This window comes from Phaseolus vulgaris, chromosome 1 (genome assembly GCF_000499845.2).
Source record: "Phaseolus vulgaris cultivar G19833 chromosome 1, P. vulgaris v2.0, whole genome shotgun sequence".
In the NCBI taxonomy this organism is placed as follows: Eukaryota; Viridiplantae; Streptophyta; class Magnoliopsida; order Fabales; family Fabaceae; genus Phaseolus; species Phaseolus vulgaris.
The window spans coordinates 30,190,124-30,214,564 of record NC_023759.2 but is presented as its reverse complement, the minus strand read 5'-3'; the positions used below and the strand labels follow the sequence as shown (position 1 = coordinate 30,214,564).

The window sequence follows — 24,441 nt, the reverse complement described above, 5'->3', positions numbered from 1 at the left end:
TCAAAATTATAAATAAATAAAAAATTTAATATTCTATTTAAGCAAAAATCAGAAAAATATAAAATTTTTAAATATTCAAAATTTAAATAAATATAAATTTTAAATATTAATGTTCTATTTAAATAAAAATATTAAATATATAAATTTCTAAAATATTCAAAATAATAAATAAATATAAATTTTAAATATTTAATGTTTTATTTACATAAAAAAATTTATATAAAATTATAAAATATTTAAAATCTTAAATAAATGCAAATTCTAATATTTAATGTCATATTTAAATAAAAAAAATTTGAAATATATAAATTTCTATATGTTCAGAAGTTTAAATAAATACAAATTTGAAATATTTAATTTTCTATTTAAATAAAACTATTAAATTTTTAAAATTAGAAATAAATATAAATTTTAAATATTTAATGTTCTATTTAAATAAAAATTTAAAATATATAACATTTATAAAAACATTTTAAAAAAATAAAAATCTTAAATATTTAATATCTTATTTAAATAAAAATATAAAATATATTTATTTCCTAAAATATTCAAAATAATAAATAAATATAAATTGTTCTTACGAAAGGGTCGAGAACTCTTAATTAAACTGATGACACAATCTTCACGGGTTGATCTCTCAGATTGGATTTTCGGGTTTGAGCTCTCAGCTTCTACTCCTACAGACCTTGCTCTCCAAGTGGGGCTGTCAGGTTTGGGCTCTCGGCTTCTGCTCTAACATATGTTGCTCTCCATGTTGGGCTTTCGGCTTCTCCTCTCACAGTTGTTGCTCTCCAGATTGGGCTTTCGGCTTCTCGTCTCACAGATGGGTGTGTACCTGCAAGGTGCTTCAATGTCAAAGTCAAAAATAGTTTATACATTCATCAGATAAAATTCACTCTTACTTACCTATTAGGTTGATCCTCTATTTATAAGGCTCTCTTATTGGGCTTATAACTTATTTGGGCTTTTCTTTCTGCACCACTTATTATTTTAAACGTACCCATTAATTTGGACCCTATTGAATTGGGCCTTGCTACAGTGATTATATATATATATATATATATATATATATATATATATATATTATCATTTATATATATAGTTATCGGCATAACCTTTTGGTATACTCTTTCGATCATACCTCTTAGTGCTAGCAGTACACTAGCCCCCAAGCATAAAGATTTTTATTTATTTAGAAAAACTTTATGCCTAAAATTAAAAATGTGTTAGAGAAAATCTTTATTTAGAAATCATTTTGATTTTGCATTAAATATCTCGTTTTGCGTGATTTTCCTTGATTGAAACAAATGATTTGATGTGAACAATTCACCCAACCGTTAGATACAAAGTATTTTAATGGTTTAAGATGTTGTGACGTTTCAAACTTAGGGTTTTACTTCCATTATAAATACCTCACTTCATTTGTTGTTTTGATGTTATCTTATCTTGTTATTTTCTGAAAAGTCCAACTAATTGTTTCAAAGGTATAATGTCTATCTCGAGCTTTGTTTCTGTTTCTGATGAATTTACGAGATTTCGAGCGAGTGGTGAATCTACTGGATGAGTGATACGAGCCGATCGAAATCCTGATTCCATCTCCTCATCTGCTACTCTTTCATGTATGAAAGATTCAAATGAAGCCACTACCGCTGTCGTAGCCAACGGGGCCAAAGGGATTTAACCAAAAACAAACCCTCGTCCTGGTAATAACTGGGTTAATCCTAAAGTCCGAGAATTTTTCTCTCAGTATCGTTCCTCTAAATATCTTTGTGATTTTCTTTCTAATACCCATATCTATTCTTCTAATATTTTGAGGATATAATTTCCTTTCGTCGTGCTGAGAATGTTGATAATGTTTTTCATGGTCGTGAGAATGATAGCAACGAATTTTATTATTTTTATGCATGTTTTTTTTACTGATCTTCACATTCAATTTCCATTGAATGATTTCCAAATGGGTGTACTAAATTTTCTTAACATTGCTCGAACCCAACTTCATCCTAATGGTTGGGCTTCTATGCAAGCTTTTAACTTCTTGTGTAAATTATTATCACTTTCTCCTAGTCCAAAATCTTTTTTGTATTATTATAGTTCTCGACTTGGTAAACGACCAGGCTGGTTGTCTTTAATTAGTAAACCTAGAATTTGTTTTCTCAAGCCCTTTACTTCCTCATATAAGGACTTTAAAGGGTTTTTTTTCAAGATTTTGATAGAGGAAGATGGAAGTATTTCTTTAATGGAGATACCCCAAAATTTCCTTTCTATTGGACTAACCAACCTTTGAAGTTCAAACTCTTGGTCACACCACTCAATGGACGTCGAGGATCGTCGTGTGATCGAAGTTCTCAGTCACTTCTCTTACCAGATTCCTACTCGCGCTCTGTTACGATTATACACTTCAAAAACGTCTAAAAAAGATTTCATTGGTATGTATTTATTCAAACTTTTGTTACGTAGCAAGATATTTTTAACTTTGCTAAATGTTTTATTGATTTTCATATTTGATGGTAGCCACTAATCCGAAAGCTCGGTCATACTTCTCGAAACTCATGAGCAAAAGATGTGATTTAACTCCTCGTCCTGAACCAGTTGTTGATCATGCAGTGGAGATAGAAGTTATTGAACCTATCTCTCGGGTTGAGGCAATTGAGCCTTTAAATGATGATCATATTGCTGGTACTTCAAAGAAAAACAAGAAAAGAGATTGAAGTTGTAGGAGATATCATTCTCTTCTTGGCGTCATCACCATATTCAAGGAAGTTCATCACAACCACTTCCATATTCAATCTTTGTTGCTACTACTAAGTTTTCAAAATTCATTCATACTAGTGTTGATGAATCTTCGTATAACATGCTCAAGGCATCCGATGCTCCATCTTTTGTTGACTCTATTATTGAGCTTTCAAGTCGGACCTTGCTGATTGGAAAAATGATGAAAGAAAAGAGTGCAAACGGTATTTCTTTTGCTGAGTTTGACAAAATGAAGAATAACCTTGTTGAAGCAAATGAAAAGATTAAGTTTTTAACCCTTCAGGTGAAAGAAATAAACGTTTTGAATATTCAGCGAAAGACCAAAAAAGAGAATCTTGAAAACAAGATTGTTGAGTTGAATACTGAAAAGCTGAAGAGTGATGAAGTAAAGGCGCAAATTCAAAACGAAAGTCAAAGTTTGTAGGAAAAGTTGTTGGAATTGTCTACTAGAAAAGAGATTGACCATAACACCATCCAACTTATGAAAAAAGAAATAAACCAACTAAAGGCGAACCTATCTAAAGCCCAGAGCTTAGTCATTGAACAACATAAATTAGGTTTTGACAAAGCTCTTCAACAAGGCAAGTATTTTTACAAAATTCATGTTGATGAAGGAAACTTTGATGTCAAAAAGGACTTTTTATAACGGTGAACTGATTTCTATCAACGAGATTCCAAATGAAGATGCAACAAAAATTAACATCATGAATTGAATAAGTATCAACTCGATTTTTTGTTATAGATCCCGCTTAGCTATCGGGTTTCAAATCATTTTGAGTGTCGTTATGATTATACTGATGTATTCCTCTGCAGCTTATTTAATATAAAACTTCTCAACTTTATCGTTTACTTCTATTATTCATTCTTGTTTTTACCACGAACAATTCAATCAACTTAATCTTTAAATGCTTTGGCTAAGTAAATTAACAACCCCTTTCGGTCATACCGCTCGGTTTAACTCTCTTCACATTACTTAAAATAATTGTTTTAAAAGGATTGTGATTATGAATGAAATGACTTAAACTATACCTCTCGGTATGGCTTTATCTAAAAAAGCATAAATATTTTAAAGAACTTGATAATATTTCGGTCATACCTTCTCGGCTAATGTAATTGAAGGTGTAGATGCTTAACGTACTTCACAACCTTTCGGTTGAACCTCTTGACCCATGTGATTGAAAATGTAAATGCTTAACATACTTCGCGATCTTTCGGTCGAACCTCTTGGCTAATGTGATTGAAAATATAAGTGTTTAACATACTTTGCGACCTTTTGGTCGAATCTCTCGGCCAACCTGACTGGTTAAAAACGTAAGAGCTTATCAGACTTATAATTTTGATTTTTCGTTTAATATGCTTTCCACGTTGCTTTGAATAGACTTCATGAAGAATGAATTTATTCATAGTTGAGATACTTTTAAGATAGATCTATCGGGTGGGTTCCACCTGGAGTGAAATCATTCAAGTCTAAGAAATCTTTAGAGCATTTTCTTTGGCAGGGTTTCATTTGTAATGAAATCATCCATGACCAAAATATTATAATATACTTTTTTCGGGAGGATTTCACCTGGAGTGAAATCATCCAAGACTGAGAGACTCTTAACAATGAACTTTATTGAGACAAATTTTTTCGGCTTGTGAAATATCTTTATTACATAAAAAGTTTGTACATAAAAAGAAACTTTTTACATCTTCTAACTAAAATAAAACTTTAAATGACTTGCATTCCACGTTCTTGGTATTACATTTTCTTCTAGTGTTTCCAACCTGTAAGCTCCATTTTTCAAATTTTCTAAAACTCTGAAAGGACCTTCCCAATTAGATGCTAACTTCTCTTGTTGTGGATCCTTTCGAGCATCAATTCACATCCTCCAAACTAGATCTCCTTCTTTAAAACTTCTCGGTTTTACTTTGGCATTAAACCTTTTGGATGCTCTTCTCTTTACTGCCTCTTCTCTTATTTTTGCTTTTTCTCTAAGTTCTTCAATGAGATCTAAATTTGTTCTTAAACATTCATTGTTGATATTTCAGTCTTCAATTTGTCTTCGTAATGTTGGCTCATTAATTCCAATTGGTAACATGGCATCAGTGTCATATCTAAGATTGAATGGTGTTTCGACAATTGAAGTTTGCGGAGTACACCTATATGCATGTAATATTTCTGGTAATTTCTCTGCCCATAATTCTTTCGCACTTCCTAATCTTCTTTTTAGCTGTCCAAGAATAAATTTGTTTCCTGCTTCTGTCTGTCCATTTGTTTGTGGATGCTCAATTGAAGTTGTTGTGGACTTAATTCCTAAATTTGCATAGAATTTCATAAACTTTTTATCAGTGAATTGTCGGCCATTGTCAGTTATAATAGTGTGCGGGATTCCAAATCTACAAATTATATTTTTCCACATAAATGTTTGAACTTGCTGGGCAGTTATTTTTGTCAAAGTTTCTGCTCTATCCATTTAGTAAAGTAATCAACAATGACAATCATGAATTTGGTTTGTCCTTGTCCAAGTGGAAATGGACCAAGTATATCCATTCCCCACTTAGCAAATGGCCATGGAGAAATGATTCCTTGTAACTCTTGTGCTGGTATATGATTAAGACTTCCAAATTCTTGACATTTTTTGCATGCCTTGACATATCGATTGCAATCTTCTCGGACCGATGGCCAATAGTATCCAACCCGATAAATCTTTGTCGCCATTGTTCGGGCTCCACAGTGTAGTCCACAAATCCCTTCATGAAGTTCTTTGGTCACATATTCGGCTTGTTCCTGTGAAATACATTTTAACAAAGGTGTTGAAAACCCTCTTTTGTATAGCTCATCACCTATTAGAACAAAACTGGCTACTTTCTTTGCTATTTTAGAATCTACTTCAATGCCTTGTTCTTGATTTTTTATCACTTGTATGTATGCTTTGATCCAATAATCTTTTGTTGTTGTAACATTGAAGCATTCTTCTAAACCAACTGTAGGATTGTTAAGAGTTTGTTATATGACTGAATTATGTCGAATCTCTCGTTATTGACTTGCCAACTTGGATAATGAATTTGCCTTTAAGTTTAGTTCTCTCGGTATGTATTTTATCTCGACCTTACCAAAGCATTGCATAATATTTAGAACTTTATGATAGTATTTCATTAACAATGGATCTCTTACCTAATATTCTCCTTGAATATGACCTACTGAGCTGAAAATCGCTTTTGCATATGACATTATCAATTCTTATGTCTCTGGCCAAAAGTAGTCCTGCAATTAAAGCTTCATATTCGGCTTGATTGTTGGAAGTTTTGAATTCTAGTTTCAATGCCATCTCTACTTGGAAATTTTTTGGTCCTTTAAGTACTATCCCTGCTCCGCTTCCCTTCTTATAAGACGAACAATCTACATGTAAAGTCCATACCTCCTGTTGTGTTATTGCTGGCAGTTGAATAATGAAATCTGCAAGAGATTGCGCCTTAATTGCTCCTCTCGGTTCATATTTGATTCCAAACTCTGAAAGCTCCACAGACCATGCTACCATTCTACTTGCAAGTTCTAGTTTTCTTAAAATTTTAGATATTGTATAATCAATTCTCACAATTACCTGATGATTATGAAAATATGGTCGAAGACATCTTACTGTGTACATAAGTGTTAAGGCTATTTTTTCAATCAGGGGGTACCTAGTTTCGACATTTTGGAGGGATCTACTTACAAAGTATATTGGTTTTTGCTCTGGGTTCTCTTGGATCAATGGCTGCTCCTATAGCTTCGTGTGAAGTTGCTAAGTAGACTATGATAGGTTGGGCTAACAGAGGTTTGATCAGAATGGGTGGTTCGGCTATCACACTCTTTATTTGGGAAAATGCTCGCTCATATTGTTCATTCGACTCAAAAGTTTCAGCTTTTTTCGACAATTTTACTATTGGTTTTGTTCTCTCGGCTAGGATTGGTAAAAATCTTGCTAATGCATTTAACTTTCCCACCAGTCTTTGTACCTCCTTCAAGTTTGTTGGACTTCTCATCTTCATTATTGCTTCACATTTTTCAGGATTCGCTTCAATTTCTCTGTTGGTTAGCATAAAACCTAAAAAATTTCCTCCTCTTACATCGAAAACACACTTCTCAGGATTCAAGCGTATGTTATACTTCCTTATCCATGCAAAAACTTGTTGAAGATCTTTTACATGTTGTTGCACTTCACATGACATAACAATCATGTCATCAACATAAACTTCAATGTTCTTTCCAATTTGTTTCCTAAACACCTTGTCCATCAATCTTTGATATGTGGCCCCAACATTTTTTAAACCAAAAGGCATAACTTTGTAACAATAGTTAGCCGTATCAGTTGTAAAAGTTGTCTTAGAGATATCTGGTTCATACATTTGTATTTGATTGTACCCCGAATAGGCATCAAGAAAACTCATCATCTCCTGGCCAGATGCTCCATCAACTAATCGGTCAATACTTGGTAGTGGATATGAGTCTTTCGGACATGCTTTATTCAAATAAGTGTAATTAGTGCACATTCTCCATTTACCATTTGGTTTCTTAACAAGTACCACATTGGCTAACCATGTTGTATATTGAGCTTCTTGAATGAAACCAGCTTGCAATACTTCTCGGTTTCTTCAATTGCTGCCTTTCGTCTTTCTTCCCCCAACTTTCTTCGTTTTTGTGCCACCGATTTTGCTCCTTGACAAATAGATAGCTTATGAGAAATTACACCAGGATCTATCCCTGGAATGTCAGTTGCCTTCCATGCAAACAAATCTTTATTTCTTCGCAACACCGCAATCAATTTACTCAACAATTCTTCAGGCATACTTCCACCTATATATGTACATTGTTTCTCATCTTCTCCTAGTATAATAGACGTTGTTTCTTCTTTCGATTCTAGTCTCTCATCATTCATTCTTGGATCCAAATCCACCATGGCCACTGTATTCCTTCTATCTTCTTTATCGTTTTTGAAGTCATTTTTAAGCCAGCTGCATAACACTCCTGAACATCTCTCTAATTAACATAAATGGTTGCTATTTCACCCTTCTCAGTTGGGAATTTCATGGCTAAGTGCGACGTTGATACTATAGCTCTCAACTTGTTTAAGGAAGATCTTCCCAACAAGGCATTATATGATGTTCGAGCATCCACTACCAAAGACCTTATTTTGATTTTCTTTGATGCCTTTCCTCTTCCAAACGTTGTTACTAAATCAATATACCCTTTTGTATCCACCCTTTCACCCGAGAAGCCAATAATTTGTTCTCGAAAGGGCACCATATCTCCCTCTTTCAAGTGTAACTTCCTAAAAGTATCCAAAAACAAAATATCCACTGAACTTCATTGATCTACAAGAGTCTTCATAACTGCGTACTCTGCTATCTCCACTGTTATTACCATTGGGTCATCATGATTAAGATCAATCTCCTGAAAATCGGCGTTAGAGATCGACATCAGACGCTGACATCGGACATCGGTGGTCTGGTCAGGATGTTGGGCCACGTAAGTGGGCCCCATAGATAATAATGAGTTATCATCCAGACATAAGAAAGACCTAAGTTATGAGGGAGACCATGCATGTGGTGTGTATATGATATGAGCTGGATTGACACTTTAACAAAACACACAACATTAAGGAGACTTAAGATCATCTCAATGGAGGATAATGCCATCCAAGAGAGAAGCCAAACTCATTGAACAATGAGTGTCATGTCCTTATCACAAACACTTGGCGGAATTGAAGGAAAGCAAGAAACAAAACAACAAGTTGAAAACAGAAATGGAATCAAGGAAGCTTAAGGAATCATCAATGGAGACATAGCCGTCCAAAATGATGATCCAAACTCATTAAGAGTGTTATCTCCTTGTAAACATCCATGGAACAAGATTACTAAACACAAATGAATCAAGAACGCAAGACACCGAACAGAAATTAGAAACAACACAAGGAACACAAAATATTCGGTGGAAAGATGAAAAACACTAAAGAAATTCTAAACTACCGATTGAAATTGCAAATGGAGATGAAAGGAATGAAACTTAGGTGAATGAAGCTCGGCTGGAATGGGAATTGGAGTTGCTCACACCACTTGGTGATGGAGTCCCAAGATGAGTGAAGGAAGCCGCCACTTAAAGCTCTCCAATAGCTCACAAGATGAGACCAAGCAACGAGATTCAAATCTCACACAAATCTCTCTCCAAATGAGTAGAGTTTCTCTATAGCAATTATCCAATTCTAAATTTACAAGAGCCCAATCTCTCTATTTATAATAGAAGAGGGCTGAAATGAAACACAAATTAAACTCAAAGTTTCCTCCAAATTCAAATGCAAATTGGTGCCACTTAGTCATGAAGTAAGTGTGACTCCTTTCCTATTTTCAGCACCTCCTAAAATGCGTCTACACCCCCCTAACTATTCACACTCTTTATTTAATATTCATACCTCTTACAACTATACAAAAGTAATTCAAATGATGCTATTTTATTTAATGCTTGGCCTTGCCCCTCATGGTTTGTACTTGGGCTTTCTTGGGCTTGGGCTTTGGGCTTGGGCCTCATCTTTTGCAAAGACTAATAAGAAGAACTTTCAATGCTTTGACCCTTGTCCATTTCTTCTATTGATAACATCTTTTTGATTCTCATCAGTATAATACGTTCAGGTCTAGCACAAGTAAGTATCCCTTGGGGGCGCTAAGGCCTGTAAGGGTTATGGTTTCCAAAGAGAGACTGCATGCATGACACGTGAATACTTAGGGTACCCATAGAACAGATGGCCCCGCAACGCTGGTGCATGAGTTGGTACCCTGACGACCATAATGTTAAGATTATGCACTCCAGAAGAGGCAAGTCCTGTGCAGCGGCTGCGCTAAGCCTATGCAACGCGTCACAGGATGCCTCTTTAGTAACCCTAATTCCACTTAAGGAAAGATCCTCGTGGAACAAGGAGTTGACCTAGATACAACCTATATAAAGGGTAGTAAGAACCCCAGAAAGGTACGCCGTTTCTAAGACTGAAACTGATTTACATACTTACTGTTTCTTAGCTCAGTACTGACTTGATCGTCGGAGTGCAATCAACAGGTAGAGCCCCTATGTTTCAATGGAGTTACTCTCGACCACCCAAGGAGAGAGCAGAAACCACCAGAAAATAGGAGGAGCCATCATCTGCCTTTGAAGTCAACGACGGCTGAGTCAACCAGCGAGAACAATAATATTATAAAAATGTATATGTTAAATACCATTTCAATAGAAATTGTATATCGCATGTATTATTTTTTTAAAAAAATTTAAAATTTCTAATATAGTTGACAGTTTTCTTATGGTAAAATGGTATTCCGTATTGAAAATTTACTCATTTTCAGAAGAAAAAATATTTCTTTTTATTTTGAGAAATTCGAAAAAAAGTACACCACTTTACTATAAAAACCATTTTTTTAGGCTATTCCTTCTCAAAACTGGTTGGGACTTGTGAGTTTTTTTTTAATACAATTTTGTTATTTTTAATATATATATCAAATATATATTTAATTATGTAAATATTTTCTAAAGTTTTAATTGATTAATTATTATTTCTATTTCTACTAATGGAGAAAACTACTGCATTTATATGCTAAATAACTTCATCACAACTGATAATTGAAACTTAATTCATAATATTAATGGTTTAAATTATTATATTATTGTATTGTATTATTTAAATAATATAATAAAATTATTTCTTTATTTTATTTTTAATTAAAAATTTAAACTGATAAATTAAGCAAATTCAACTTATTGCTGCCGACAAAAAAATATTCAACTTATTGCGACACATTTGCAATTAGAGACTTTTTTGAATGTTAGATTTCCATAATTATTCAAAAAAATATCTTCAATCATTCTAACTTATCTTTTCTATTTAATTATTGTATATTTGATTTTTTTTAACAGTTTGTCTTTTTTGAATGTACTCGATGTATCTATAACGTTAATTCCAATAGATTTATAATTAAAAATAAATTTATGTTAGAGTTTTAATTATTTATTATAAAATGAAAAATACATTTTATATATTTAAAAATAATAATTTATTTATATAAAAAATAACGTGAAATAAAAATGATGATAAGGAAAAGCCTCTTAACCGAAAGCTCCAAAGGAGGGAAACCAATAACGGCTTATCCTGTTTTGGAAACTTGAAGTTCTTCTCTTTTTCTATTTCTGTCATGCCAATGGCAAATTCTCATCAAAATCAACTCAAAACTGAAGACTCAGAATTCCCTTTCAAGGAAATTGGAAATGAAGGTCTCACAAAGCGGATTCTCAGAAAAGGAGTCACTTGGCAAACTCCATTATCTGGAGATGAAGTGGAAGGTTAGAAACCATAGTAATACCCTCAAACTCTTTCACTATCTCTATGAATTCTAACACAACCCTTTTGTTTTAACCTTTCAGTTCATTTCAGAGGACATGTTGAGAATGGAGCATCTCTTGAATCCAGTTATGATAAAGGGTCCACCTTTCGTTTCAAATTAGGCCAGTGTAAGCACTTCATTTGTGTTAATTGCTAAATGAAAAAAAGGGTCCTTAAATTATGAACCAGTATGTGTCCCAATGTGGTTAATGAAATGAAATTGGTATGGCTAGCTATTATTTCTGTTCAATCCATGAGTAGAGAGAGTAAGAAGTGTCATTAGACCAAGTGTTTTTTCATTTGCTTCCAGGTGAAGTTATCAAAGGCTGGGATGAAGGAGTTGCCACCATGAAGAAAGGAGAGAGAGCAATCTTCAAAATACCACCTAACTTGGCATATGGGGAAGAAGGGTCTCCTCCATTGATTCCTCCAAATGCAACTCTCATTTATGACATTGAAATGCTGACTTGGAGCACCATAAGGGATTTGACTGGAGATGGAGGAATCATGAAAAAGCTAACAAGAGAGGGAGAAGGGTGGGCAACTCCCAGAGAGGCTGATGAGGTGCTAGGTAATAACACTAACAATACTAATGATTTTATATAAATGCTAGGTAATGACACTAATAATAGTAATGCTAGGTAATAACATTCATATATTTAAGTGTATTTAGTGTAATCTAAACATGCTACTCTCTAAAAAAAGTATCATTAATATTGCACATCAAAATTTGCAGTGAAATATGAAGCAAGGCTGGAGAATGGGATGCTTGTCTCAAAGTCTGATCAGGGAGTGGAGTTTAATGTAAGTGATGGTACGTTAGTAAAATTGGAACATACTTTCAACACTTATTTCAGTAGTATTATCCATAACTTCTAAGAAATTTTATAGATGTTTAAAAAATTAAGGTTGCTGTTCTTTGAGAACTTATAGTACTATTCTCCAATCAAAATTAAAGTTTCATCCAAGTAATTTCTATAATAAAAGTTTACATTATGTCAGGTGAAACTTCAATTTTGATAAGAGAATAACACTAAGAACACTTAATATGTTGTATTTAGAACTTATCCTTAAAAATTCATAAAAAACTAATCCATCTATGGAATGCTTAAGGATTAGTGTTTGGAACAGGCTATCTATGTCCTGCTATGAGTATAGCAGTAAAGACAATGAGAAAGGGCGAAGTGGCAGACTTAGCAGTGAGATTATTTTGTAAGTTAATTAAAGTCATTTTTTATTTCGAATGAAACATGCATGTATTGCCATAATTCGAACCATGTAATAATATCATGACATAACTTGCAGACGGGCACAGTCAAAATTCAAATATGATCACTGAGCTAGATGGTGTTCCTCCACCAGATTCTAATTTAACTAGTATCAAGCTTGAGCTGGTATCATGGAAAATTGTTACTGATGTCACAGGAGACAAGAAGATAATGAAAAAAATTAAGAAAGTGGGTGAGGGGTTTGATCGTCCTAACGAGGGATCCCAAGTGAAAGGTAAACTGTATCTCAAGAACATGATATTGAAAACACCATGAGGAAATTGTTTTCTCAATCATACACTAAAGAAGAAATTACACTGAAACTCTGTAGTTTCTTGAAATTTCACACTCTAAACGCCTGCTATAACTCTCTTTACAGGTACACATGGATAACAAGGATGTGTAATGTGTTTCAAACAATTAAGAGAGTTTATTCTTGGCGTTAAAAAAATTAGAGTATGATTAGAAATTTCAAGATATTATAGAGGAATAGTGTAATTTGTCCTAAGCAGAGAAAATGTCAACTAAACATTGAACCAAATGCGCTTCCTACGGTTCTTAACTAGTGTTTACACTTCGAGCAGTGATATATTTGTGTAAAGGGGAAGATGATACGATTATTGAGAGGAAAGGATCAGAGGAAGAACCTTTTGAGTTTACAACTCAGGAAGGTAAAAAGTTACTGTTTATGACATGGATCATGCATATTTAAATGAAAAATGTTAAGAACCTTTCGCCTCATGTGTTCTCTTTTTTTATCATCTGCTTTCAATCTTTGTACTGCTTTGCTCTATGCATTTTCAGAACAAGTACCCGAGGGTCTAGAAAGAGCAATAATGACAATGAAGAAAGCAGAACAAGCTCTTGTAACCGTCGATGCAGAATACTTGTGCGGCTGTAATAATTCACAGGGAAACACAGAAAATCATAAAGTCCTTTATTATGAAGTTGAGTTGGTTGATTTTGTTAAGGTTAGTGGCTCCTATGTGTTACAAAATATTAGTTTATTAAAACTAAGAGGGGAAATATGACCGGAGGTTTTCTAAGCATACATTTTGGTGAAGGTTTTTCCTTTCTTCAATCATTTTTCTCTTTCCTTTCCCAATATATTGTGGATTTTCTGAATGTATCAACTAACCACGAAGAAAATAATGATTAATCATCTCAAGGTAAAGCATTTTTCAATGTTCTTAAACTTGATTATGTTGGACAAGAGTTGGAAACATTAGAACAACTGTTGTTCTGGCTGTAGCAAGTGCAGCCTTTGACTTGTAATTAGTTTTGAATAACACAACCTGAAAGTAGAAGCCAGTAACGCCATTTATGTAGTGTTATAATATTCTCAAATGATCCTGTCGTGAACAGGAAAAACCATTTTGGAAAATGGACACACAAGAGAAAATAGAAGCTTGTGAGAGGAAGAAGTATGATGGAAATCTGCTGTTCAAAGCTGAAAATTTCATGCACGCATCTAAGAAATATGAAAAGGTTGAGTTATTTGTTGTAACTTACATGCTAATTCATTATAGTGAGTATTTTTATAGAAGGATCTCAATGACACTTAATTTGGTGTATAACAGAATGAACTTCATTGATATTGTAGGCTGTAAAGTACATTGAGTTTGATCACTCATTCAGTGAAGATGAGAAGCATCGCTCTAATACCTTACGTTTATCCTGTAACTTGAACAATGCTGCCTGTAAACTTAAATTGGGAGAGTACATTGAAGCTTCAAGACTATGCACAAAGGTACTACTCTCTGATCATCAAAATGGTATTCAACTTTGTATGAAGAACAGTAGCTGAGCGTTCAGCACCTATTTTTGTGTATTGAATGGAATCGTAGCAGAAGTCAAAGTCAAAGACAAAAGAAAAAAGATATGCAAAGAGAGAAAAGGCAGAGAAAAAAAGAACTGGTGCAAGTATACTATTATGCAGAAAAAATAAAACATACAAAAGTTGAACACTTTGCACTCCTATATAGTGCCAACGGTAAAAAAGAACTTCCCAAAACAGAAAAATCTGAAAAACAAAACAGAAAGATAAAAAGACTTAAAACAAAAAACTGTCTAAAACATAAAACTTAATTCCTTTGAGATCCCTCCTCAAGCTGGGAATACAAGTTGAACATTACCAGCTTGAAACTCAAATTGGAGAAGGTTGACGGAGGAAGAGCCTTGATTAAGATATCTATAAGCTGCATAGCAGAAGAAACCGGAAGTAACTTTATCAACCCAACATTAATTTTCCTTTCAACAATTTCATTTTGCTCAAGAGTTTGAACGCAAGTAGTTTAATGAACAATGCCTTCAGAATTTAAGTAGTCATTCATATGCAACAAAATTGATGATATGATTTTTAGTTTCAGATTTAAGCCTCAAAAGAAAAATTCAAGTGAAAAGAGCATGATCATCAACAATGGTCAGAAAATATCTATATCCATTCAAAGAAATATTAGAGAATGGACTTCGTATATCTACATGAATAAGAACAAAAGTTGTTCAACATAAGAATCATTAATGGAAAAGGAAGTTTGTTTTGTTCTGCAGCATGATAAGTATTACAAATTAAATCTTTGCTAGTGGATATGTAAGGAAATTGTTTCTTCATAATATCAAGTCTCTTAGCGGACAAATGTCCCATTCTAGTATCCAAACAATGTTTTGAACATCATATGTGGTTTAACAACAGACTTTATACAGCAAGATTATGTAGCTTGATCATCAAAAGTATATAGCAAATCTTTAACCTCAACTATACTAATCTTCTTGTTGGTCTATATGTCCTGAATAACACAAGATTTTGAGTAGAAAACAAGCTAGTAGCTGCTAGTAGATATGAGTTTAGATATGAAGATGATATTATTTAAGAAAAACCAGATATCATTTATTTTCACGGTTCCTTTATGAGTGGCAAAAACATGATTTCCATTAGGCAAATTCACAAAAAGCTGTCTAAAACATAAAACTTAATTTTTTTGAGACTGATCCTAATTTGAGATTTTTCTTTTCTTTCTCCTAGTCAAGAAATTTTCTAGATTCTTTCTCAAGATCTCCAACATTCTTATATCACCTTGGTTAGTTAAGCATAAAACAATTGATTATGTTGAATGCAAACATATAAATGCTAAGAAAACACTAGCATTCTGTTGAGTTGAAATTTATTGAAAACAATTTTATATGGTATCATGTTTTGTTTAATGATTTTCAATTCTGATTTGATATTTTTTTATAAAGTTCAACTAATAATAAAGAATATGTTTGAGTGTGTTTCCATTATATTTCTCATGCAAATAATATCTTTATTATGCACAATGAACAAAAAGAGAGCAAAAGGAAAGTGTAAAGGAGTTGTTTTCTCTACAACTATGCAATAATTTTCAGCAGGTTGAATGCTTCAAACTAATCCTATCTTGCATAAATACATAGGTTCTAGAACAAGACCCTTTAAATATCAAGGCTCTTTATAGAAGAAGCCAAGCATACGTGAAAACATCAGACTTGGAGAAAGCTGAGGCTGACATTAAAAGAGCTTTGACTATTGATCCAAATAACAGGTACCAAGCACCATCCATTGCCTTTTCAAGCTCTACCCTATTCAACTGCTGCTCTTGACAAGCACTAGTTAACATATTTTGTTTGATAATTTTTATTTTCTCTTGGATGAATGAATGATTATTTGTTCTCCTGGCTTATTATCAGAGACATTAAACTTGAGTACAAAGAGCTGAAACTTAAGCAAAAGGAATACAGTAGATATGAAGCTGGCATCTTCAGCACAATGGTTTCAAGAATGAGCTAGTTTAGAAAGCCAATTTGCGTTCCAAACTACCTTTTGAAGTACAAATAACTCTGTTCAGTATATTATTACTCTTGGAAATCTACGTTATCTTATCCTGTTAAAAAGAGTTTATTTTATACTCAAAATAACATTAGAATTTAAACTTTGCATTAGTTAAAAAGCACAAGTCATTACCATTACTGGTGAAAAAATGTAGTTGATTGTAAATGCTCTAACATCCAAAATAAGTGATGTGTCTAACTACTAAGGGATTTAGGAACAGCAGTGATAAGAAAGTGTGGAAAGGGAAGGTTTCTCTTCTACTATAGTTGCTACTAGGTAAAATTGTATATATGTGCTGCATTTGGATAGGGCAATGTTTGATAATTTGTTGAAATATCATAGTGTTTATAGATGATGACAAAGCATACCTGGAAACATCATAGTTAGAGAAAAGTGAGGATGACATTTATAGTTTTAACAGACGTGGATGAATCAACAAGTTGAGGGGGTTAGTTAGCTTAAAGGCATTGTTTCCCTCAATCTCTTTTGATCAATGCATAATACACTCATTCTTGTAACCCTCTTGGTTCTCTGATCTTTTTGCCTATAAACTTAACTTCTCAAATCTAGGACAAAATTTTATTTTTTTTTAATTTGAAAATTTTATTAATATTAAATAATACTTATTTTAGTCTCTCTGTTTTAAAAATTATTAAAGATTTTAAGTTAAAATAGTACTTTTAGTGCTTGAAAAGAAATAAGAAGTATTAATTAACTTTAGTTCCTGATTATTTTAGTCCTTCTAAAATTAAAAATTCTCACTATTTATTTTATGTCTAATTGTATGGTTAGTTAGTCCTATATCTTATTAAAATAGGTTGGAGAGATTTAATAAAACTATCCATAATTTTAGAAAAAAAACAAGGAAATATATACTGTGTTATTTGAAATCTATTGAAAAAAAATACAAATCTTTAAAATTAAATAATATTAATTAATATTTAAAGATAAGAAACAATTAATTAAGACTTAAATTCTAAATATTTTAATTGAAGACCATTTAAACTTGGAATAAGAAGAAGCGGCTAGATAAAGTTAAGATTGAAAGAATAAGAGAAAACTAAGTAGGTAAATAATAAAAAGGGAGCACGACAGAAAAAGAGGGGATATGAATGAAACCTATTCTCGTCACACTCACATGTATCACACATTTTTCTTGTAGTTGTAGTAACTAATTGAAGGAAATAAGAGAAAACAAAAGGTTGTAGAAACTGATTGAAGATAATTGCACAAGATTGCAAAACTGTTGAATTGATCACATTCATTTTGATTTACTCAATCACACACACATATATATATATATATATATATATATATATATAATTACAATTACTGGAAGCTATGAAATAGGAATACTAACATATATGTATACTGACAATTAATGCAATATAACAGTAAAATAGTTTAAGGGTAATAAAATCAGAATTAATAATAATAAAATCAGAATTAATAACCAACATCCTCCCTTAATTCTGATTTGGAACAACCTTCATACCCAAAATATCTCTTAACTTGATGAAAACATCGATCTTCAATGGCTTAGTGAAAATATCTGCAATCTGATCTTCTGATACAATATTCCAATTTGATCATGTTCTTCCCAACTTGGTCTCGCAGGAAGTGATATCGAATATCAATGTGTTTACTTCTTTGATGAAAAACCAGATTCTTTGCAAGATTAATTGCAGAGACATTATCAACATAAATCTTAATTGGAACATCTAGATTAAAACCAATTTGAGTCATGATATTGCTAAGCCAAACTGATTGACAAGCACTTGCTGCTGCTGCTACATACTCAGCTTCACAAGTAGATAATGCAACAATTGACTGTTTCTTTGATGACCACAAGCAAACAGTCTTTCCGATCATAAAACAATTACCACTAGTGCTCTTCCTCTCGTATGAATCTCCACCCCAATCACTGTCTGAGTATCTGACGATCTCAATCTTCTTAGATGAAGAGTAAAATAGACCAAAAGCTGTAGTACCTTTGATGTAGCGCATAATTCTCTTTACAACTTGTAAATGAACTTGTCGAGGTAACTCCATGTATCGACTGATCAATCCCACAACATAACATATGTCGGGTCTAGTACACGTGAGATATCTAAGGCTCCCAACAATCTGCTTAAAGTATGTTGCATCTACAGTTTGTCCATAACCTTCCTTCGTGAGCTTAATTCCAGTTTCAATTGGAGTCTTAACTGAGTTTGAATCCTTCATCTTAAACTTCTTTAAAAACTCAGCAAATTTCCTCTCATGAATGAAGATTCCATCATCTCCTTGGATGACTTCAATGCCCAAAAAGTAGGACATAAGACCGAGATCAGTCATCTCAAATTCCTTCATCATGATATGCTTGAAATCACCAATCATTTTGAGATTACTTCATGTAAAAATCACATCATCAACATAAAGACATAAAATTAGCAAATCTCCATAATCATTTGTCTTTACATAAAGACCATGATCTGATGCACATTTTTTGAATCCAATGGCATGAAGAAATGAATCAATCCTTTTGTTCCAAGCTCTTGATGAATGTTTAAGACCATATAAAGCCTTAGTTAGTCTGTACACCTTCTCCTCTTTTCCAGATTGTATGAAACCCAGCGGCTGCTTTACATAAACCTCTTCATCAAGTGGGCCATTTAGAAACGCAAACTTGACGTCCATTTGGTGAATTTTCCATTGCCTTTGTGCAACTAAAGCAATGATTAATCTCACTATTTCCATTCGAGCTACAGGAGAAAATATTTCTCTGTAATCATAGCCTTCTCTTTGCTCGAATCCCTTTGCCACCAACCTTGCCTTGTATCTATCAATCTCACCATTTGCTTTCACTTTAATTTTGTACACCCACTTCACATCAATTGCTTTGTGTCATTTTGGAAGATTAGTGAGCTGCCATGTATTGTTTTTTTCAATCGCCATCAATTCTTCATTCATAGCCTCTTTCCATCTGGGGGTGTTGAATGGCATCTGCAAGTCTCACGGGTTCTGAATCTGCAAGAAAAGCAAAGTGAACTAAATCTCCATTTTCATCAACTTCATCATCAAGATTTACTTCGCAATCTTGAAGGTGTACAGGTTGTCGTTGCTGCCTTCTTGGTCGCTCCATCATAGTTGCAATTGGAATTGCAACTTCAGGTTGAATTACAGCTTCAGGTTGAACTGCAGGTGCTTCAAGAGTGACTCCGTCTTCCTCTTGTTTGTGATTACTATCTTCTTGAGTACAATTGACAACATGATTATCATGTTTTGATCTACACTCATTTGCATAATGGCTGCGTTTATGGCAATTATAACACTCAACATTTGATGATTTACTATAAATGCCTCCTCATCCTCCGCGTCCACGTTCACCGCACCAAGAGTTATTTGAACTTGGATTGTGATTGGAACCAATGTTGTTTTGCTTAGCACCTGCATGATTCTGGCCACCACGACTTTTACTACAATAAGTACCATGTTTATGATAGGATCTACCAATTGAGACTTGTGCTTGTAATGCCTGTTCAATTGGTTTTTCAATCTTATTGTCATTCATCCGTTGTTCATGCGCTCCTAGGGAACCATACAATAACCTTACTGTCATTTTTGAAATGTCATTGGCCTCTTTAATTGTGGCAACAACATGTTCAAATCTGGGAGTTAAAGACCTCAAAATCTTTTCCACCTTTGCCTGCTCCGAATGTGTTTCACCATTGCTCTTCATCTGATTTGTCAAGGCAAGAACTTTGTTTATATAAATATCATTAGTCTCTGTGGTTTCTGCAGCAATTCATATTGGCGTCTTAGAGTTTGAAGACGCACCCTTTTGATCTTATCATCACCTTTATAATTGGTTGACAAAATTGTCCAAGCCTCAGTTGTTGCTCCTTGATGGATGAGATGCAAAGCCTTATTGCCCTTCTTCTTCTGATCATGATGCGCTACTCGTTGCGCCTCAGTTGCATTAGCAGCTAATGTAGACACTCCGCTCTCAACGACATCCCATAACTCATGATAATCAAACAAAACTCTCATCTGCACACACCACCGATTGTAATTTTTTCCATCAAGGATAGGGACTGATAATTGGGTAGAATTCATGATAACAAAATGACTCTGATACTAGTTGTAAGAACTAATTGAAGGAAATAAGAAAAGACAAAAGGTTGTAGAAACTGATTAAAGGTAATTGCACAAGATTGCAAAACTGTTGAGCTGATCACATTCATTTTGATTTAACGATAAAATAGTTTAAGGATAATAAAATCAAAATTAATAATAATAAAATCAGAATTAATAACCAACACATGACTCCGCTTCCTCCATCATCACCACCGACATCACTGTCTCCGAAAAACAAAACAGCTCTATGGTTTCTCCACCAAACTCCTCGAGCAAGCATCCCAAGACTCTCACGGTCACCCACAAACCATGTTGTTTTTTTGTTTCATTACGTTCTCCCTGTTCTTTTTGTTTTTGGGTTGTTTGCTACATTTCAGCTTGTTCTACTCTTGTAGCATGGGTCATCATTTTTTTCAGCTTTTCGGTTGTTTGCATCTAAACGTTACCGGCTGTTTTTTAATGCCCCTCCCTAGCTTAATGCACTTACATCCCTGTCATTTTATTCTTAAAAAAAATACATTATGAATCTGGAAATTGTCATTTTTTATTTAAACCTAGAGAAGTCATATTCTATAATTTGAATTTTTGTTAAAAAAATATATTTTAAAATAAATAATCTGAAAGTTATTTCAAAATTTAAATTCAAAATGTATTTTTTTTAAAGAAACACATTTTAGATTATAAAATTTGAAAGATATTTTTGGAGATAAAAAATACTTTTCAAATTCTATAATGCAAATTTTTTTTATCATTTATTCTAAAATAAAAATATTATTAGAATAAATGATATTTTTATTTTTTTAAGAAATATGGGTGTCACCCCGTAAGCTATGAGATTCAGGAAGAAACAACAAAGATTGCCTTGGTGAGAGAGTGCATGGTTTTTCAGGGCTGATTTGGGCTTCACGTGTGTACTTTTGTTCAGATTTTTTAAAAAAAAAATCTAGGCCCATTTTTCAAGGGCACATTAATTCCATTGAAATAAAATTAATAATTTTAGGCGTTATGTTCTAATATTTTTTATTTGTTTAAACAATGAATGTGGGCGCAAGAGTTATTTAAGTTGTCGTGGAGGTCGAAGTGGTGGTGACAGGGAAGAATTTCATTAGGTAACATTAATCCTAATTTGGATGGATCATTAAAAAGCGGATTATGATTGGTTTCGACTCTGGTTCGATCATTGAAATGTTGATTATGATCAATTTCGGTTTAAAGCATAGGAGGGTCTAATAGTATTTTTTAAAAGGGTTGGGATACCCTGAATTATCCCGTTTTATTTAATTTATTATTGTTGATAAAAAAAAAATATCAATTTCGGTGGTTAGATTATTAAAAAACTGACTTTGGTCAATCTTGATCCTATTTCAACTAGATTATTAAAATGCTAACTATGATAAGTCTCAATCATAACTCAATTGAATTGTTAAAAAAATATTAACTATGATCAACCTCAATCCTAACTCGACCGAATTGTTAAAAAAAAACACTATAATCAATCTCGAACTCAACTTTGGATTATTAAAATATTGACTATGATCAGCTTTGATACTGGGATGCCCGAAACATTAAAAAGCTGACTATGGTCATAACATTAAAATGTCAACGTTATCCGGCGACATCAATCAAGATTGACCTTATTAGGTAGTATCAACCTTACTTTGCTAACATTTGCTTAAAGTCTAACATCTTGCGACAGATGTAAGTTGTTACTTAACTAAGGCAATTGTTGAATGTTAGCCGGTAAGGTAATTTCAATAAGGGAAAGCGATAAAACATTGAGAGCGAACACGACAATGAACCAATTAAGCACAACTTAAGTCTTATTGGTCGATACAATGTTTTTGTGCATGACCATAAATCGATTAGGAATCACTTATATTGTTATTTTCAAGTTTTTTACTGGATAAACTTCTTCACCTACTTAACTTGAGGTTGAGGGTTGTGTATACATGTTATCGTAAACATGGTTTCCCACCAGGTTACAAATTCAAGCAAGGAGCAACAAAATATGTTCATATGATTGCATTCGTTAATGATTAAGAAGATGCCACTCTCCCCAATTCTAACATTCAAATTTCTTGAGATCCGTACAACATTTTAAAGGCTTTGATCCAACAATCATCTTGCCAAACTCCTGCTTTGAATCATAACAATACGTCCCAAATCACTTAAGCCAAATCAAGTAAGTTTTCTAGTCACTGGGTATTAGACACATGGGCTATAAATCATATATGCTACAATAAAAGTATTTTCTTCTCCATTCATAGTATTTTTCTTGTCCTGGTCTCTTTACCTAACGAAAGTCAATTAAGTGTTAATCAGTCTGGTACAGTTCAAATATCTCCCTTACTCACTTTGACTGATGTTTTATATGTACCTTCATTTCACGTCAATTTGATTTCTGCTTCTAAATTAACCACAAATCAAAATTGTTTCTTTTTTCATTATTCAAACTCAACCATGGAGAGCGATTGGTACAACTGAGAAATCACACAACCTTTATCAATTAAGGATTTCTAGTATCCATCAGGTGTCACAAACAAAAATTGGGACGAGTAGACTTGATAGTGAGAGTTCGTGCCTTCCTAATAAGACTGCCAACATCAATAAATCTTGTGTAGATATTGATAATGCTAAACTATGGCATTTTCGAATGAGCATTTGTCTCATGATTGGTTAATTTTTGTTGTCTTCATATTAATAAAATATTTCCATAGGTTTTGTTCATCCTTGTGATACATGTCATTTTGCTAAAAAAAAAATGACTACCTTTTCCTTCTAGCTCTACTAAATCAACTCAATTTTTTGATTTGCTTCATGTTGAAGGGTAAAAGTGTTTTTTAACTCTTGTAGATGATTTTACTTGATATTCATGGAATCGTTTAATGAAAACTAAAGCTCAAACACTCACACATTTACAAAATTTCATCAATATGATTGAAAATTAGTTAAACTTTCATTTAAAAGTATTAAGAAGTGATCATGGCCCTGAGTTCCTTATGACTGATTTATTTAATAAAAAAGAGATTGTTCATCAAACTAGTTGTGTGAAAACATCAACATATTTTGAATGTTGCTCATGCATTGATTTTTCAGTCTCACTTACCTATTTGTTTTTGTTCATATGTTGTCAAGCATTCTGTTCATTTAATTAATAGAACTCCTGCTCCTCTTTTACATGATAAATCACCATATCAAATGGTTTATAATGACATACCAGATTTATCTGATATAAATTTTTTTGGTTGTTTGGCTTTCACTATTACTAGTAGTGTTCAAAGAACAAAGCTTAGTTCTAGAGTCAGAAAATGTGTTTTTCTCGGTTACAAAGACGGGGTAAAAGGTTTTACTCTTTTTGATACGAAACGGAAAAATATTTTCATGACATGCGATGTTACTTTTTATGAAAATCATTTTCCTTTTTATAAGGACAACGTAGATACCAATTTAGACAGACATGATATTTTTAAGCATTTACTTTCTTCTATTTTTTGATAATGATATTATTGTGCCTACATCTGTTAGTAATATTGTTTCTTCAGTTTCTGAAACTGTATTATCATCCCGTCTTCCTACTACTGATTCTTCTACACCATTACATTTAATTGATATTGATGTATTGCAACACCAACATTATGATCCACAACCTTCATCTATTCAAGTTTCTACTCGTATCAAACAACAACCTGGATACTTGAAGGACTATCATATTACATTCTTCTCTTCAAAAGATGTTACCAATTATTCTTCAGGTACTAGTAAATAAGAGATAGTGACAACAGCTAGTAAATAGGTGCTGAAACCAAAGTACCAAGTTTGAAGGGCATGTTGTCACAACTAGTAAATAGGTGTTGAAACCAAAGTACATTAGTAAATGATTCCATGGATGCAAGAACAAGATTATGAAGTCTATGCACGTTGTGAACAAATACTGAAAGAGTTGGGAACATTCAAAAAGAGAAAAATGAGATGGCACTGCCATTGTCAGAATACAATATTGTTAATTGCAACCAAACATGTTGATGCATAAAGTGATTGTCATCAGATAATGGACCAAGGTTGGAATAAACCACTTTCCTTG

The 24,441-nt window shown here is 33.1% G+C and overlaps 2 protein-coding genes across 2 annotated transcripts; one reads left to right on the top strand and one right to left on the bottom strand.

Moving 5' to 3' along the window:
* Nucleotides 1-10,862: 10,862 nt before the first annotated feature.
* On the top strand, nucleotides 10,863-16,341 carry LOC137813893 (70 kDa peptidyl-prolyl isomerase-like). Its single transcript, XM_068616358.1, has 12 exons — nucleotides 10,863-11,089; nucleotides 11,171-11,257; nucleotides 11,440-11,700; nucleotides 11,866-11,943; nucleotides 12,261-12,341; nucleotides 12,435-12,632; nucleotides 12,982-13,068; nucleotides 13,202-13,368; nucleotides 13,763-13,885; nucleotides 14,001-14,147; nucleotides 15,827-15,954; nucleotides 16,100-16,341. Exons 1-12 carry the CDS (start codon nucleotides 10,942-10,944, stop codon nucleotides 16,197-16,199), a joined length of 1,605 nt encoding a protein of 534 aa, XP_068472459.1. The 5' UTR covers nucleotides 10,863-10,941; the 3' UTR covers nucleotides 16,200-16,341.
* A 1,366-nt stretch (nucleotides 16,342-17,707) lies between these two features.
* LOC137815846 (secreted RxLR effector protein 161-like) lies at nucleotides 17,708-18,620 on the bottom strand. Its single transcript, XM_068618957.1, has 2 exons — nucleotides 17,975-18,620; nucleotides 17,708-17,808 (listed from the first exon to the last, which is right to left on the bottom strand). The coding sequence occupies exons 1-2, from the start codon at nucleotides 18,618-18,620 to the stop codon at nucleotides 17,708-17,710; spliced, it is 747 nt and encodes a 248-aa protein (XP_068475058.1).
* Nucleotides 18,621-24,441: the final 5,821 nt, after the last annotated feature.